General features: G+C 51.2%; 1 protein-coding gene across 3 annotated transcripts; it reads left to right on the top strand.

Annotated features, from left to right (window-relative positions):
* The first annotated feature begins 4,742 nt into the window (after positions 1 to 4,742).
* SLC35C1 (solute carrier family 35 member C1) lies at positions 4,743 to 12,487 on the top strand. Of its 3 annotated transcripts, none has more exons than XM_066362734.1 (3): positions 4,743 to 4,851; positions 6,518 to 7,044; positions 10,736 to 12,487. In XM_066362734.1, the coding sequence occupies exons 2-3, from the start codon at positions 6,549 to 6,551 to the stop codon at positions 11,293 to 11,295; spliced, it is 1,056 nt and encodes a 351-aa protein (XP_066218831.1). In that variant the 5' UTR covers positions 4,743 to 4,851; positions 6,518 to 6,548; the 3' UTR covers positions 11,296 to 12,487. The 3 variants fall into 3 exon arrangements, with proteins under 3 accessions (XP_066218831.1, XP_066218824.1, XP_066218818.1); XM_066362727.1 differs by lacking the exon at positions 4,743 to 4,851 and adding an exon at positions 4,890 to 5,199; XM_066362721.1 differs by lacking the exon at positions 4,743 to 4,851 and having other exon boundaries at positions 5,409 to 7,044.
* Positions 12,488 to 15,964: the final 3,477 nt, after the last annotated feature.

Below are 15,964 nucleotides of genomic sequence, written 5' to 3'. Positions count from 1 at the left end.
TGCCCTGGGCGCGACTCGCAGAGGGGCGCCAAATGGTCTCCAAGACAAACCAGAAAAGCGTAGTAGAAAGGGAGGGGGCGCCAATAAAGTGTCGTGCCCGGGCGCCACTGCTCTGGGGGTCTCAGAGGCAGGAAATGGGCTTTCCGGGCACAGCTGCCACCATGAATCAGCTGTAACCAATAGTGTTGTTGTTATTGTTGTTTCTGCTCCAGATTCCATTTCAGAGAGAGAAAAGTGAGCAATGGACTCATTGGCCAGGCTGGGTCGTGTATCCACCCATTTGACTAGAGGAAAACAAGCACATGGATTGATGGCCCCCAAGGACTATAAGAAGGGGACACTCTCAAAAGGAGATTGGCACATTCTTATCCAAAAAGGGAATAAATGCTTCCTGTGCATACTCTTCACAGCTCATCCACCAAGGGGACCAGCAAGAACGCTGCATCTGGGAGACCTAACCTAATCTGAAGGGTCTCCCTAGGAAGTGATGTCCGCACTGAGTCCTGAAGGATGGGAAGTCAGCCAGGCCTAGGGGTGAATGTGAGAAAGCATTGAATCGAGTGGAACCACATGGAAAAAAGAAGAGGAAGGAGCTTTGAGCACACTTCCAGATGCCCTCTCTCCAACCCAACGCAGGCCCTGCACTGTGGACACTGGTAGATTGCCAGTCCAGCATCTATCCCCCTTCTTCTGGCAACACCTCCTAAATTTTATTTCCAGAGCCCCCATTCCCACTCTCAGACCACCTTGTCTGGTCCAGGGGTGGAGCTACCATGCAGGACTTAAGCCAGAGTCTAGGTTTGTCTGCCTGGCGAAAATGATTGGCCAAAAGTAGTCACATGACCCGAGCCAAACCAATCAGGGTAAAGCTCAAGACTTCTTGAGAAACAGAAAAATTTCCCCCCCCCCCCAGACTTAAACTTGAATAATGTTTTGCAGCAGTGAATATTCTGATGATACTATAATGGTGAATACATGTCATTATACATTTGTCCAAGCCCAAAGAATGTACAGAACTAGGTGAGACGCCCAATACAAACTATGGAATCTGAGTTAAATGAGTTGCGGGTTCATCAGTCCTAATAAATGTACCACTCTGGTGGAGGATGTTGATAATGGGGGAGGCTATGTATGTGTGGGAGCAAAGGGGTTATGGGAACTCTTTGTACCTTAAAAGAAAATCAGTCATAGGATTTAGGGTCCACTTTAACCCAGTTGAACTTATTTTAACTAATTACACCTGCAGACACTATATTTCCAAAATTAGTTCACATGATGAATTGGGAGAAATACTATTCAACCCAATACACTCATGATAGGCCACACATCAGGATACATACTAGATGGACTGATACTCAGTCTTCACAGATTAGCAACTAATCTGAACATACATCAAACCTGCTTAGCGATTACTCAGGTGCCTATGACAGGAGTTTTGGGGAGTGACACTTTTTTGCTATTCTAGATCTTTAAAAAAAAAAAAAAAGGCCTGCACCACCCAAACTAGGTGCTTGACAGAAGTCATAAAGATGATGTCTCTGTCTGGTAAATGTTATTGTCTAAGAGGAGCAGGCCAATCCTCTGCAGTTTTCCCACTTTTTTTTTTTTTTTTTTACAGAGAGAGGCGGATAGACAGGGACAGACAGACAGGAATGGAGAAAGATGAGAAGCATCAATCATCAGTTTTTCGTTGTGGCACTTTAGTTGTTTATTGATTGCTTTTTCATATGTGCCTTGACAGGGGGGAGGGGCTACTGCAGACCAAGTAACCCCTTGCTCAAGCCAGCGACCTTGGGTCCAAGCTGGTGGGCTTTTTTTTGCTCAAACCAGATGAGCCCACACTCAAGCTGGCAACCTCGGGGTCTCGAACCTGGGTCCTCTGCATCCTAGTCTGACACTCTATCCACTGCACCACTGCCTGGTCAGGCCAGTTTTCCCACTTTTACTTGCAAAATACTTCCCCCACATTGGGATTTTTTTTTTTTTAACAGGCTCTCATTTCTGGTCACTCATCTCATACTTTGGGATTTGCCAGTCCTAATGTTGGTTCTCCCACTCCTAATCCTTGTCTGAAAAATGGGTCCTGCCTTTATAATTCTTCACCCCACCTTAGCTCTGCAGCTTTGATTCATTTCCTGATAATTATATCCCCTAAATTGCTGCCTCAGACCCAGTGCTGGGCAATGGCAGCTCATCCAAGCTCTAAGGGTCTCAGGCTCTCTCTATGTTTCCACTCTGTCATCTGTAGCTTTCCTCCTCCTATTTTTTGTCTCATAGTTACAAAATGGCTGCTGTCCTTCCAGACTTCAGGCCTGCATTAAAGACAGAACATAAAATAAAAAGAAGCAATAAAAACTGTATATATATATTAAGAAAGAAAAAGCTTCTCCCCAAAATTCTTAGCATATGACTCATTGGCCAAAATTATCACATGGTCAGATCTAGCTGCAAGGGAGTCCAGGAATAAGTATTTTTAGGTGAACACATTGACATACAAACAAAATATGGGTAATGTTACTAAGGAAGAAGATAAGTTAACCTAGGGCAAACCAGGGAACAGCACACTACAATTAATAAAACAAATCCACCTCATGGCCTGTCTTTATAAACAAAGTTTTACTACCTGACCTGCAGTGGAACAGTGAATAAAGCAGTCTATCTGGAATGCTAAGGTCACTGGTTCAAAACCCTGGACTTGCCCAGTCAAGACACATATGAGAAGCAACTACTAAAGTTGATGCTTCCCATTCCTCCTCCCTTCTCTCTCCCTCTCCCCTCTAAAATCAATAAATAAACAAAGATTTACTGAAATACAGTTGCACCCATTTGTTTACAACAGTAGTTTTGAGTAGTTACAACAGAGACCATACTCCAATGGTCTAAAATATTTACTTGCTGGTCCTTTACAGAAAAATTTTGTCAACTCCTGAGGTAGACAGTAGTGTCTGCCACAAGTACTAGTGAAGAAAAGATAGCTGTTGTTGTTGTTGTTTTCTGGGGGGAAAATAATCATTTTCAAAGGAACATCCTAATCCTCATGAGAAAAAATCAGAACATTTTTTCTCTGCTTACATTTACTTTAGAGTTTAGTACTAATATTTATTTTGAATTTCATATAAGAGGAATGAGGAGACTTATAAACTTGTCAGTACTTAGGGCCAATAAAGGTCTTAAATCGGCCTTGATTTTCAAGTACTCGTACCGGTGGTCTGACTTCCATTCACTTCGCAAATAGGTACTGAGCATCTAATATGGCAAATATTGTGCTTGCTACTGGGTAAGGACGGAATGGATGGATGGGTGAATGGATGGGCAGACGAAAGGCAGATAGATAAATGATAAACTGTGAAGCAGAAGAGACAGAGAGATCATTCTAACAATATGCCCTCTCAATTTTGCCTAGAAAATATCTATGTGAGGAAAAGGAAATATTAACCATGGTGGGTATGGGGGTGAAAGCCTAGCTATTGTAACAAAGAGCCCCTTTTATAACCCACAGGGACTTAAAGGATGTAAGTTGATTTCTCTCTCACATAAGAGTCTCAAGGTAGGCAGTCCACATTGACAGACGCCTCTGCACCACACAATCAGGGACCCTGGCTCTTTCTGTCATATTGCTTCTGGCCTATATAAAGTATATATCTCTTCCCTCAGGACTCAAGATGGCAGCACATTCATCAGATAAATTAATTCCTGTTACTATTAATATAACAAGGAGAGGGGGCCCTTCCAGGAAACCAGGGACTCTCAGAGACAAGTTTCTCCTGTCCCTGTTTGTCATTAAATTATTGCTCATAGTGAAATACCAAGCCTAAGAGACTGGAGCCAGCATTGCTCTTAATGAAACCCACAACCTTCAAAGTTTGATCCAGAAACAATACCATCTGAAACAGTAAGGTTCGGATGACCAGCCCAGTCTGTTCAAGTCTTTTCCTTCCACAAAGGGATAATTTGATTCCAAAAATGACCAGATAGCATCCTCCACCTGCCCTTAACTAGAAAGCAGGAAGTCCCATCTGTAGAGAAAGGGAGAGTGTGGGTGTCACAGAGTGAAGGCCAGAGGCCTGCCTGGTAGAGGGGACAGGACCTAGGACAGAGCTCACATGGGGAGTTTGCACCAGCCCTGGGGCTGCTGCTTATGTCATAACCCTTCCCAGTTTCCTATAGAACACCCAGGCTGTGCTTATGTACCATAACCCTTCCCAGTTTCCTATAGAACACCCAGGCTGTGCTTATGTACCATAACCCTTCCCAGCTTCCTATAGAACACCCAGGCTGTGCTTATGCAGTTAGCATGTGAAACTTGAAATGTACTCCTTGGGTTTTCACCTTTTATTATGAAACTGTTCAAATATGCACAAAAGAAGACTCCACCAATAATCCCCAGGTACCCATGCCCAACGATTACCAAATTTGCCTATCTTGTTTCATCGACCGTTTTTTTTTTTCTTTCTGGTGAATATTCTTAGTATTTTAAAGCAAATCTCAGACATATCACCAGTAAGTTAAATGGTACTAATTAAATGGTGTTTGAAATATAACAAACAAATAGTACTTCCTACTTTCAACCATACTAGCTAGGATTTTTAGTAAGGAGTTTGAGACCCACTAGTAGAGTCCACCACTTAGTTTTACAAGAAGAAGAACTCCGGAGTAGGCCGCCCAACATTGATGCTTGAGCAATAAACAGGAAGAAGTCAGCCCTCGAGCCTGTCTGGTAAGTGTCGGTGCCTGGCTGGTGACCGACTTCCTAGGCCTGGTCCCTGGGAGGGGATCAGGGGACCTTCCGCTCCCTGAGGGCAGAGAGAATCAGAGACGTTACCCGGGAGCATTTCTAGAAGCGCAGGCCGGGTGCGCGACCCGCCAGGGATGCATCGGGGTCTTGACACTTGCAAGCTGCAGTAACTGGAAAGGGGGAGGATTCTGAGCGGCTGGCCGCGGCGAGGTGCCTGGGGCTGGGGTGGCCTTGGAAAGAGGAGGGTATAACTAACTTGGGGCCGAGAGTAGGCTGGGGCCTGGGTGTTCCTACCGCCACCCCAGACCCCAAATCGGGAGCGGGCAGTGAGGCTAGCGCTGCGCCCCATCCCGGGGCTGGGAACAGGAAGTCGTTTTCCGCGGGCGCGGCCCTGGGCGCTGCAGGCGCGGTGCTGCAGGTGCCGCGCCGGGTGGCGTGGACCAACAGTCAGGCCAGAGATCGAGGTGAGAGCAGGGTCGCTTTCGTGACCTGGGAACGCCAACCTTGGGGCCGGAGCTTATTGCTGGGCCCGGCGTGGGAAGGAGGATTTTGCAAGGGAGAGGGAGCCCAAGGAAAGGGTGATGCATTGAAGCTCGGATCCGACGGCCGGAATGGGGGACTAGGGGACACCAGGCCGACAGACTGGGGTCCTGCAGAGGCGGTATGGCCTCGGGTGTCTGGGAACGCTGCTAGGAATCTCGGGTTTGAGAGAGGGCTGAGGGCGGTGAAAGTCAAGGAAAGGAGGAAACTGCAAAGAGGTTTGGGAAGATTGAGCTGGGGCTAGGTAGAGGGACGCAGGGCTGGCCGGGGCGAGGGTGTCTCTAATTGTGGAGGGACTCGGGGCGGGGCCGAGGCTAGGGTGGGAAGGAAACACAGTTCCGCAGGGGGGATCAGGGATGATGCTGGAGGGGTTTACTGGAAGGGGACCGAGGCACCAACACCCAGAGGAACCTTCCGCAGCTGCCAAGATCCCCCACCATCCGCGGGCGGGGAGCGCACAAAGGCTGGGAGGCGGCCGAGGTCCGACGCGAGCCTGACTCTGAAAGCTAACTCTTTGGGGCTATAGCTTTAAGAGTGACGCCGCGCGTGTGGTCTCTTTAAGGAAAAGGTCGGGGGCGTGTCAGGAAATGAGTTCTGGGCCCGCCTGGCCGGGGGAGCGGCCTTGGAAGTCTAGGCTCCCAGGCTGAGCTGGAGCCGGAGCCGGAGCCGGGAAGACAGCGCGTTGTGGGCCAGCGCCGGCCCGGCCTCCTCCGGCGTCCTTCGTACCTCACCCTGAGACCCTCTGACCTCCCCTGCACCCCTCTTTTCAGACCCCAGCCCTCCCTCCCTTAATACAGCTCCCTGCAGGCCTCCCCTCTCCCTACAAACCCCCCCTTCCACAGCAGCCCATGCCTCCCTCTCTCTACACCTCTTCCCCACTGTCCTCCGCAATATTCTGGCACCTTCGCCCTGCATTCCTCCCCCTCCCGCTTTTCTTTACACTCCTCTCCCCTTCGATCTTCCTCTAAGCCCCAGACCCTTCTCCCCTGACGGGTCATCTGCCTGTTCACCACCCCTTCCCTGTGTCTTGTCTCATGAGGCGGCTCAGAGTGGAAGCAGATTGTGAGGCTCGCCCCAAAGCTGAACCTCCCCATCCAAGAGGGTGGTGGGAGCCTCTAGGACACCCCCATGTGACAGTTGAGAGCTGTGGCCTGCAGAAAGCAGAAGTGAGCTCACTGACCTGTACTCCAGGAAACCAGTTCTGTCTGTGCTGTGACCCAACTCCTCTGCCACCATGAACAGGGCCCCTCTGAAGCGCTCCAGGATCCTGCACATGGCACTGATGGGGGCTCCCGACCCCTCCAGCGACACTGAGGCCATGGAAGAGAAGCCTTTTCTGCTCCGGGCACTGCAGATCACACTGGTAGTCTTTCTCTACTGGGTCACCTCCATCTCCATGGTATTTCTCAACAAGTACCTGCTGGACAGCCCCTCCCTGCAGCTGGACACCCCCATCTTCGTCACCTTCTACCAGTGCGTGGTGACCACACTGCTGTGCAAGGGTCTCAGCGCACTGGCCGCCTGCTGTCCTGGTACATTGGACTTCCCTTCTCTACGCCTGGACCTGCGGGTGGCCCGTAGTGTCCTGCCTCTGTCGGTGGTCTTTATCGGCATGATCACCTTCAATAACCTCTGCCTGAAGTACGTGGGTGTGGCCTTCTACAACGTAGGCCGCTCTCTCACCACCGTCTTCAATGTGCTGCTCTCCTACCTGCTGCTCAAGCAGACCACCTCCTTCTATGCCTTGCTCACCTGCAGCGTCATCATTGGTGAGTGGCCAGCCAGGGCCATGGAAAAGGGGAGGCATGGGGGCCAAAACCTTAAGGAATAACCTTGCCAAACATCTTTGGACTTCATGTGTCCCAGCTCCCTTGATGCCACCGTAATATGAGGAAGAGCCTGGGGTCCAGAGAGAGCAAATAACTTGCCTGAGGTCACCCAGCAAGTTAGGGGCCCAGGCAAGGCCCTTCATACAAAGTGAACTTATAATCTGTATTTCACAGAGGGAAAAACAAGGCACAGAGAGGTTAAGTAACTTGTCCAAGATCACACAGCTATTAAGGGACAGAGCTGTGATCTGATCTCAAGCAGTTAGGTTCCATAAATATACTTGACCACTATACTCTACTGTTACTCAAGAACTCCAATGTCCTGACTCCCCATCCAGTGTTCTTTCTAGAGAACAATGCATCTTTTAATAAATACATCATCACCTTGACCTTTTAGGCTCATAATAACACCTGAGGCAGTTGCAGAAATATGCTTTGACAGGTGTTAGCTGTCTTCCCTGACTGGACCTCAAAAAAGTCACAATTATTGATGGGGACATTGTACTAATTATTTCGCATATAGCATCTCAGCATCAGACCTTGTTCCCCAAGGTCTCTGGGTGGTAGCGTCACTGTGATCATCTCCAAACAAACAAGGAAACTGAAGCTAAGAGAGGTTAAGTTACTCACCCAGGGCCACACAGCTAGGAAGGAGCCAGGCTGGGATGCAAACACAGATTGGCCAGACTGCCAGTCCTGTGCTTCTAACCACTCTGCTCTGTACTTGTTGTTCCCTAGAAGTTAAAGCTGCACTATCCAATACAGGAATCATTATAATAATGATGCGATGCTTAGGAACTTAACTCTTGTTTACATCAATTAGCCTATAGTAAAATTGATTTAGTTATATGTTCTTTTAATTCCAGAACCTATGGACAACATTAAGTGAAGACTAACTGTAATTCAAATTAAATGAAATTTTGAAAATTCAGCTCCTGTTACAGGTGTTGTAACCTGATTCTGTAGCCACATTTCAAGTGCTCAGTAACCACATGTGGCCAGTGGCGACTGTATTAGACAGCACAGATTACAGAACACTTATTGTTTGATCACAGCACACTGGGCAAGAGCACCCCCAGCACCCCCCACTCCTCCTGGGCTGCTGTCATCCAGGAATGGGATCATTTTTTAAACCTGTTGAGGTTTTTTCTCATGCTGGGAAGTTCTTGGTTGACCTACATAGTCTTTGCTGGTGTCTCAGAGTCCCAGGCCAGGGTGTACTGCCTGCAGGAGAGGGGCCCATCCCATGCCACCTGTCCTAGAAAATGTTTCTCTTGTTGAGCAACTGCTAGATCCAGGGCTGTCAGTCTCGCCCAGAATGGGGAGGGGGCCAGGGGAGAAGGGTGGCATTAGAGTGGGAGGAGCTGCTAAGACCCCTGGCAGATCCCTCTCAGCTGCTCCCCCTTCCCCTCCCAGGGGAGGCCTCACTTTCTCCCCCATGTCCCCAAATGCCCCAGGGACCTCCACTTCAGTCCTGCAGAACTTCTGTTTCTTGGTGGGAGAATTTGCACACAGGAAGGTGATGTCACTAGGGAAACTGGGCCCAAATCCGAAATGTAATAAAAGTAGCTGATGCTAAGATTGCTTCTGAGGAGATGCATTCACTGGCCAGCCTGGTGGGGCAGGGCCGAGGAGGCTGGTGCCCTCTGCTGGTCTAGGACCTGTTCCTGCTCTGCCCCGGTTCCCCTTCCGTTTTCCTTGGGCGGGGGGGGGGGGGGGGGGGGGGGGGGGGGGGGGGGGGGGGGGGGGGGGGGGGGGGGCGTCAAAGGCAACTACTCCAGGCCTCCTCCGCCTCCCTGTCCTAGCTGAGAGCCCCTCTAAGATCTCGAACCTTGAGGTGGCAGTCCCTTCTGAACCAGCAGGAGGGATCGGAGTGCTCTGGCTAAGCCCACCCCTTTCACCCCCACCCCCCAGCAGAACTGTGGGCAACCTGTTTGCAAAAGCTTTGCCAAGAAAGAGAATGCTGGGAGTGAGCGCCAGGTATAGAGGTGCCAGGTCTCCTTTAACCCTCAACCACCCCCCAGAACAACCTCCACTCATTCATTCAGCAGATACTAATTGAGAGCAGACACGTGCCAGGCACTGTGCCAAGCTTTGGGGATACACATTTGGAAAAGGTAGACTCAGCTTCTCCGCTCCTGGGGGTCATGGTGATGATTCATGGCAGTAAATGCACTAAGGTGGAGCAATAAGAGCTGTGATTGGGGACAGAGAGGGTGCTGTGGGAACCGTGGCTGGGGCGGGGAGGGTGACATGGTTGGGGACAGTCATCTAAGCAAGGCTTCTGGAGGAAGTACTAGAGGAGTGTAAGGAGGGAGGGAGGAGAGTGTTCCAGCCGGAAGACGGACCACAGTCACTTCATGGCTGGGCCCAGGCAACGCTCACCGAGGGAGGGAGGCTGTCCGAATTGAGTCTAGATCATTTTCTGAGAGCAGTGAGGAGGCAGAGGAGCTTCAAGCCAGGACCGGACCTGAGCAGATGTGTACTTTATTTAGCAAGGTCGTTCTGGTTGCAAGGTGGAGAGTAGCTTGGTTGAAGACAATATCTGGGTCAAGAGAGGGACCCAGAGCTCTGCAGCTAAAGGAAACAGGAGCTCAGAGAAGTTAAGTAAGCTTTCCCAAGGCCACCCAGCCTCTAAATGACGGAGCCCAAATCTCTCTGAAACCAAAACTGCGCCCTCCCCTGTTGCCAGATGCTATAACAGGGCTGCAACTTGTATGACATCAGCCCTGCCTCCTGTACAGCTAGAGAGACTGTACCGTCCCTGTGGGCAGGCCAGGGGTCCTGAGGGGAAGCGCAGGCAGGAAGAAGTGTGGGGACGGGGAGCATCAGGAAAGCCCCCCCCCCCCAGAGGCTGACTCTGACCTTGACGAATGAGTAGAAACTCTCTGAGAAGGAGGAGGATGTTTCTGGTGCAGGAAACAAACAGGACACTGAGCCCCAGCACGAGAAGCAGGGAGATGGAGAGCAGAGGTGATTGTGGGGCAGAGACAGCTGGCAACCCAGCTGGAAACCCTGGTGCGGGAAACCCAGGCACCAGGCTGGGGGTAGAGACTTGGTGGTGGACACAGGGGAGCCAGGGAGGCTCTGTGAGCAGGAGGTGACCCAGGGTAAGAGTCTAAGAAAGCAGGACTATCCCAAATGACCTGAGGCCACAAGTGATTCTAGCTCACTATAGGCTTCCATTTTACAGACCAGGAAGCCCGGCCCCTGAGACCTTAAATCACTTGCCCAAGGTCACTGTACCCACTAAGTACTCATCCTTCAGAACTCAATTCAAGTGTCACTTTCCCCAGGCCCCAGGCCAGCACAGTTGCCCAATTATGGGTTTTCACAACACCCTGCACTGCTTTTATGGACCTCATTACAATTGTAATTAAAGAAGTAATTGGGAAATGAATTGTTTTAATGTTTTTCTCCTCTGCTAGAATGCATGCTTTTATCCTGGGCCACCTACCCAGCCCTTGCATGGTGCTTTGAATGTAGTAGAGACTTTGGACATATTTATTGCAGGGAGGGAGGGAAGGATGGAATGGTGTGGGCAGCATTACAGTCTGTGAATTTCCGAGGCAAAATTCTGTCTTTCTTCCTCCCATCCTCATTCCCCTCTCCTTCTCCTCTCGCACTACAGGTGGTTTCTGGCTTGGTGTGGACCAGGAGGGGGCAGAGGGTACCCTGTCTTGGACAGGCACCCTCTTTGGCGTGCTAGCCAGTCTCTGTGTCTCGCTCAATGCCATCTACACCAAGAAGGTGCTCCCGGCGGTGGACGGCAGCATCTGGCGCTTGACCTTCTACAACAACGTCAACGCCTGCGTCCTCTTCCTGCCCCTGCTCCTGCTGCTGGGGGAGCTGCAGGCCCTCAGCCACTTTGCCCAGCTAGGCAGTGCCCACTTCTGGGGCGTGATGACACTGGGAGGCCTGTTCGGCTTTGCCATTGGCTACGTGACAGGACTGCAGATCAAGTTCACCAGTCCTCTGACCCACAACGTGTCGGGCACGGCCAAGGCCTGCGCCCAGACGGTGCTGGCTGTGCTCTACTACGAGGAGGCCAAGAGCTTCCTCTGGTGGACAAGCAACATGATGGTGCTGGGCGGCTCCTCCGCCTACACTTGGGTCAGGGGCTGGGAGATGAAGAAGGTTCAGGAGGACCCCAGCCCCAAGGAGGACGAGAAGAGCAGCATGGGGGTGTGAGCTCCTGCGGGGACCTGGGGACGGCCTGGCCCAGGACAGTGCCCATGAAGGCAGCGAAGGCGTCTCACCCAGAGAGGGTGGCCTGACGCGGGTATTGTTTACACACTGATCGGAATCTGGAGGTTGAAATGGAACCAGTGTTTTCAAGTAATGTCAGAAAGTTGCCAATCCTGTCTTGACCCCCTCTCCTATCTGGGGGGACTTGTCCTCCCCTAGGGAGGAAGGACTCCCAGGGAAGAGCACCAGCCCACAGGGAGTAGGACATGGCACACCCCTGCACCCCTTCCTGCCCCCTCCCGGGGCCTCTACCTCCACATGACCTTTGGGGTTGAGGACAGGCCACAGCCTTTAAGGAACAGCTGGCAAAGTCTTCACTTATACTCAGGGAGATGAGGGTGTGACCCCACCACAGGCCAGCTGAGGGGGTTCGGGAGAGCTCACATCTCTGGGTCCCAGGGCAGGCAGCGCAGCTCTGGCCCCACAAACCCAGGTTCCTTTGGAGGAAGGGGGGCTGGGCTGAGGGAGGAAATGAATCGGTGTTCCATCTTCTACAATGACGAGGCCCTGTAGAAGGGGTGAAGGATCAGTTGTACTCGTGCCTGGTTCTCGCACCCCTGGGAAGTGGCCTGGGAGTGGGGTACATCATGGCAAAGCACCCTCTCCTCACCGTCAGCACCCCATGTTCCCAGCTCTTGAACATGGGGAACTACACATCTTTCACAGGTTAAGCAGGTCATCAGCACTGTCCCCAGCCCCTGGCGTAGGTCTTACCTGCCTCACCCCTGTCTCCCACCCCTGCTGTAGCTGCCTGGCCCGGTAACAGAGGGGAGCCAGGAGCCACCTCTGTTCTCCCAGCTCGGCCGCCCGCAGAGCCTCTTCCCGGGGCAGCTGGCGGAGCCTCTCCCCTTGATCAGAGAACACCTGCATCGTCCCTGAGTTTGGGGTTGAAGGAACCTGATTGTCCCCTCACCACACCCTCCTGGCCTCCAGGTACTTTTCACCCCTGTCCCTTCTGTTGGGCATGTTGTCCCACCCATCTCCTTGGGGTAATTCCTGATGGGTTTAGTCCCTATAGGAGAAGGCTGGGGAGAGGGCTCTTCTCCCCAGTCCCCCTGCCATCCTGGGTGGTTTCCTTGAAGTCGGTGGGGGCTGATGCCCTAAATTGTGTGTGACTTGATTAAAATTGAAATAAGACATCCCGTGTGTGCGGGGGGTGAGTGCAGAAAAGGGCCAGTAGGGCTGCCCCGGATTGATGAGCAAGGCCCTGAGGAGAAGCAGTGGGTCTGTTAGGACAGGAAGGCTCGCCCCTGCCCTCACCACGCACCCCCAGGGCCTAGCAAGGCAGCCCATTTGAGAAGAGCCTGTTCGCGCTCTCTCTGCCTTCAGAGCGTAGGTACTTACCCACAATGCCCTTAACTACACAGCATTTCTGAGCACTCATGATGTGCCAGGCATTGTGATAGGTCATATCGATAGAGACCCACATCTGCTTCCAAGGACTCACATGTAATCACATCAAAGTCCCTTAACACTTGGGGAGCGGTGAGAGGTTTGGGGGAGGCTGGAATAGGAGAATAGGCGTGGTGTGAAGGGGCCGTGGATGCAGTGGTCGATCTAGACTTGATCCTATCCATTTTTTTTTTTTGGTGTTTTTCTGAAGCTGGAAACGGGGAGAGACAGTCAGACAGACTCCCACATGCGCCTGACCGGGATCCACCCGGCACACCCACCAGGGGCGATGCTCTGCCCACCAGGGGGCAATGCTCTGCCCCTCCGGGAGGTCGCTCTGCGCGACCAGAGCCACTCTAGCGCCTGGGGCAGAGGCCAAGGAGCCATCCCCAGCGCCCGGGCCATCTTTGCGCCGGGCCTTGGCTGCAGGAGGGGAAGAGAGAGACAGAGAGGAAGGAGGGGGAGTGGAGAAGCAAATGGGCGCTTCTCCTATGTGCCCTGGCTGGGAACTGAACCCGGGTCCCCCGCACACCAGGCCGACGCTCTACCGCTGAGCCAACCGGCCAGGGCCGATCCTATCCATTTTTAAGCCATTGCCAGGGCCCTGAAACAGAGGGACATGATCATTTCTGCATCCTTTGTATGATCAGAAAATCAAGATGACATTCTTAATGTTACTTGTACTTCTTTTGGACAAGATTCAAGAAAAAGCTAAATTTTAACTTTATCAAAAAATTTTAAATGCAGATAGAGATGCATGCTTCTAGCTTCATCTCACATATCAAACTAATAAATTTTTTTAAATTCAGGGGTCCCAAGTCTCAGAACACAGCTGAACAGCCCACCCCACTGTGCAACACCCCACCCACACATGCAGAAAAATGTGCAGTGTGTGTAGATGGGTTGGATTCGTGCGCTGCCTGCAGACCCCAATTCTGATGCAGATGAATCCCAGGGGGCAGCCACAGCCAGCCTTCCAGCATCCCAGGCTGCTGCCGGAGTCAGCCCCACTGCCCCTCCCCTAGTTCATCTCTATGGTATTTAAAGGGGCCAAGACTGCCTCCAGGAATGTTTCCCCTACAAGAAGGCATAAATGGCACCCCTTCCCCTGAGAGCCCAGCCTGTCCCCCCTTCTCTCTTATCCCTTTCTGAAGGCAGGGATGTGGAAGTCAGGCTTCCCAGTTAAAAAATTGTGGGTGAAGTTGGAGAATTTGGAACAGGGACCGGGCCTGATGCTTCCTCACAGCCCTCCTTCAGAATGCATTGCTCTTTATTTCTCTTGAAAAGCACTTGACCAAAACTCAGGAGAACTGGCTTCTATCTCTTAGAAGTGAGATGGCCTCAGCCAGGTGCTCTAACCTTTTCAGGCCTCACTTTTCCTATCTGAGATATGGGGACAACCCTTGTTCTTCCTGCCACATAACATGGCTGTGAATTAATGCTCAGCATAGTTCCAAAGGCCAGGAATTATTGCTATTATCTACATCAACAAACAACAATCTCTCTCTTTTTTTTTTTTTTTTTTGTATTTTTTCTGAAGCTGGAAACGGGGAGAGACAGTCAGACAGACTCCCACATGCGCCCGACCGGGATCCACCCGGCACGCCCACCAGGGGTGACGCTCTGCCCACCAGGGGGTGATGCTCTGCCCCTCCGGGGCATCGCTCTGCCACAACCAGAGCCACTCTAGCGCCTGGGGCAGAGGCCAAGGAGCCATCCCCAGCGCCCAGGCCATCTTTGCTCCAATGGAGCCTTGGCTGCGGGAGGGGAAGAGAGAGACAGAGAGGAAGGAGGGGGGGGTGTGGAGAAGCAAATGGGCGCTTCTCCTATGTGCCCTGGCCGGGAATCGAACCCGGGTCCCCCGCACGCCAGGCCGACGCTCTACCGCTAAGCCAACCGGCCAGGGCAACAATCTCTTTATTGAGTGTTAACTATGCACCAAGCACTAGGGAGACAAACTGGACAAAAACTAAAAGCAAGTAAACAAATAAATGCAGTGACAAGGATGATGAGGATATCGGAGGGGAACCTCTCTAGATGAAATAGAGAAAGCCTCTCTGTGAGCACAACATTTAACCTCAAACCCAAATGGTGGGAAGGAGCCAGCTACAGGAAGAGCTAGAGAAGGGCATTCCAGGCAGAGGGTACAACACATGCAAAGGCCCTGAGGAGACAAAAGGGTTGGGTGTGGCCAAGGGCCAGAAAGAAGGCCAAGGGAGCAGGAGCAGACCTGGGGAACCTATTCACAGGGAGGGCAAAATCACAGGCATAGGGGAGGGGATAGAGACAGATTTGGCAACTTTCTGACATTACTTGGAAATGCTGATTCCTTTTGGTTCTATTCACCATAGAGAAGAGTGGAAAGAAAGGAGCCAGAGGTCAAGTTTGAGCCAGGGAGCACCATACCGTAGTCCCCATTACCCGTGGGAGGTATGTTCCAAGAGCCCCAGTGGATGCCTGGAACACAGATAGTATCGAACCCTGTATACACCATCTTTTCTCATGCATACATATAATTTACAGCTTCTCTTTGGCATACCTGAACTCCCAGCACCACTACTCTTGCGCTTTGGGCACTATTAAAAGGGTGCAGTATTAAAAGGCATTGCCGCCGTTGATCTGCTAACCAAGATGGCTTCTAAGTGACTAACAAGTAGCGAGCGTCCATAGCATGGAGACACAGGACAGAAGGATGGTTCACAGCCCAGGTGGGTCAGAGCAGGATGGCACAAGATTTTATCATGCTACTCAGAATGGCGCACAATTAAAAACTTAGGAACTGTGCTGAGAGCTTAGATGGAAAAAGGCTGTGTGTGGGTGTGAGGAAGGGAAGAAGGCTACTGATGTGGCCACACCCAAGGGGGAATTTATAACATCGCAGCTGGGAATGAGTTTGGAAATCAGAGTCCAGACGAGCCTGAGGCTCAGAAAGATCATGACTGACTAAGCAATGGTCACAGTGTGGTGGGCCAGGACCCAGCACCCTCCGCCCCGGCCAGTGCTCTTTTCTACTGTCATCGTCATCATCATTTTAAAAGATAATAATTACTGTTATTAGTACATATTTTATTATAATATAGTATGTATAATTATAGATATATTTATGTTATTAAATATTAAATAATATTATTATTGCTAACATTTGCTGGCTGCTCACTACCTGCCAGGTGCTATTCTAAGCACTTGCTCTGTATTAACATCTGAGACAGGTACTATTAAC

The sequence above is a fragment of the Saccopteryx leptura genome, chromosome 1, assembly GCF_036850995.1.
Source record: "Saccopteryx leptura isolate mSacLep1 chromosome 1, mSacLep1_pri_phased_curated, whole genome shotgun sequence".
Classification (NCBI taxonomy): domain Eukaryota; kingdom Metazoa; phylum Chordata; class Mammalia; order Chiroptera; family Emballonuridae; genus Saccopteryx; species Saccopteryx leptura.
The sequence above is the reverse complement of the archived record's forward strand: the minus strand, read 5'-3'. Positions and strand labels throughout refer to the sequence as shown.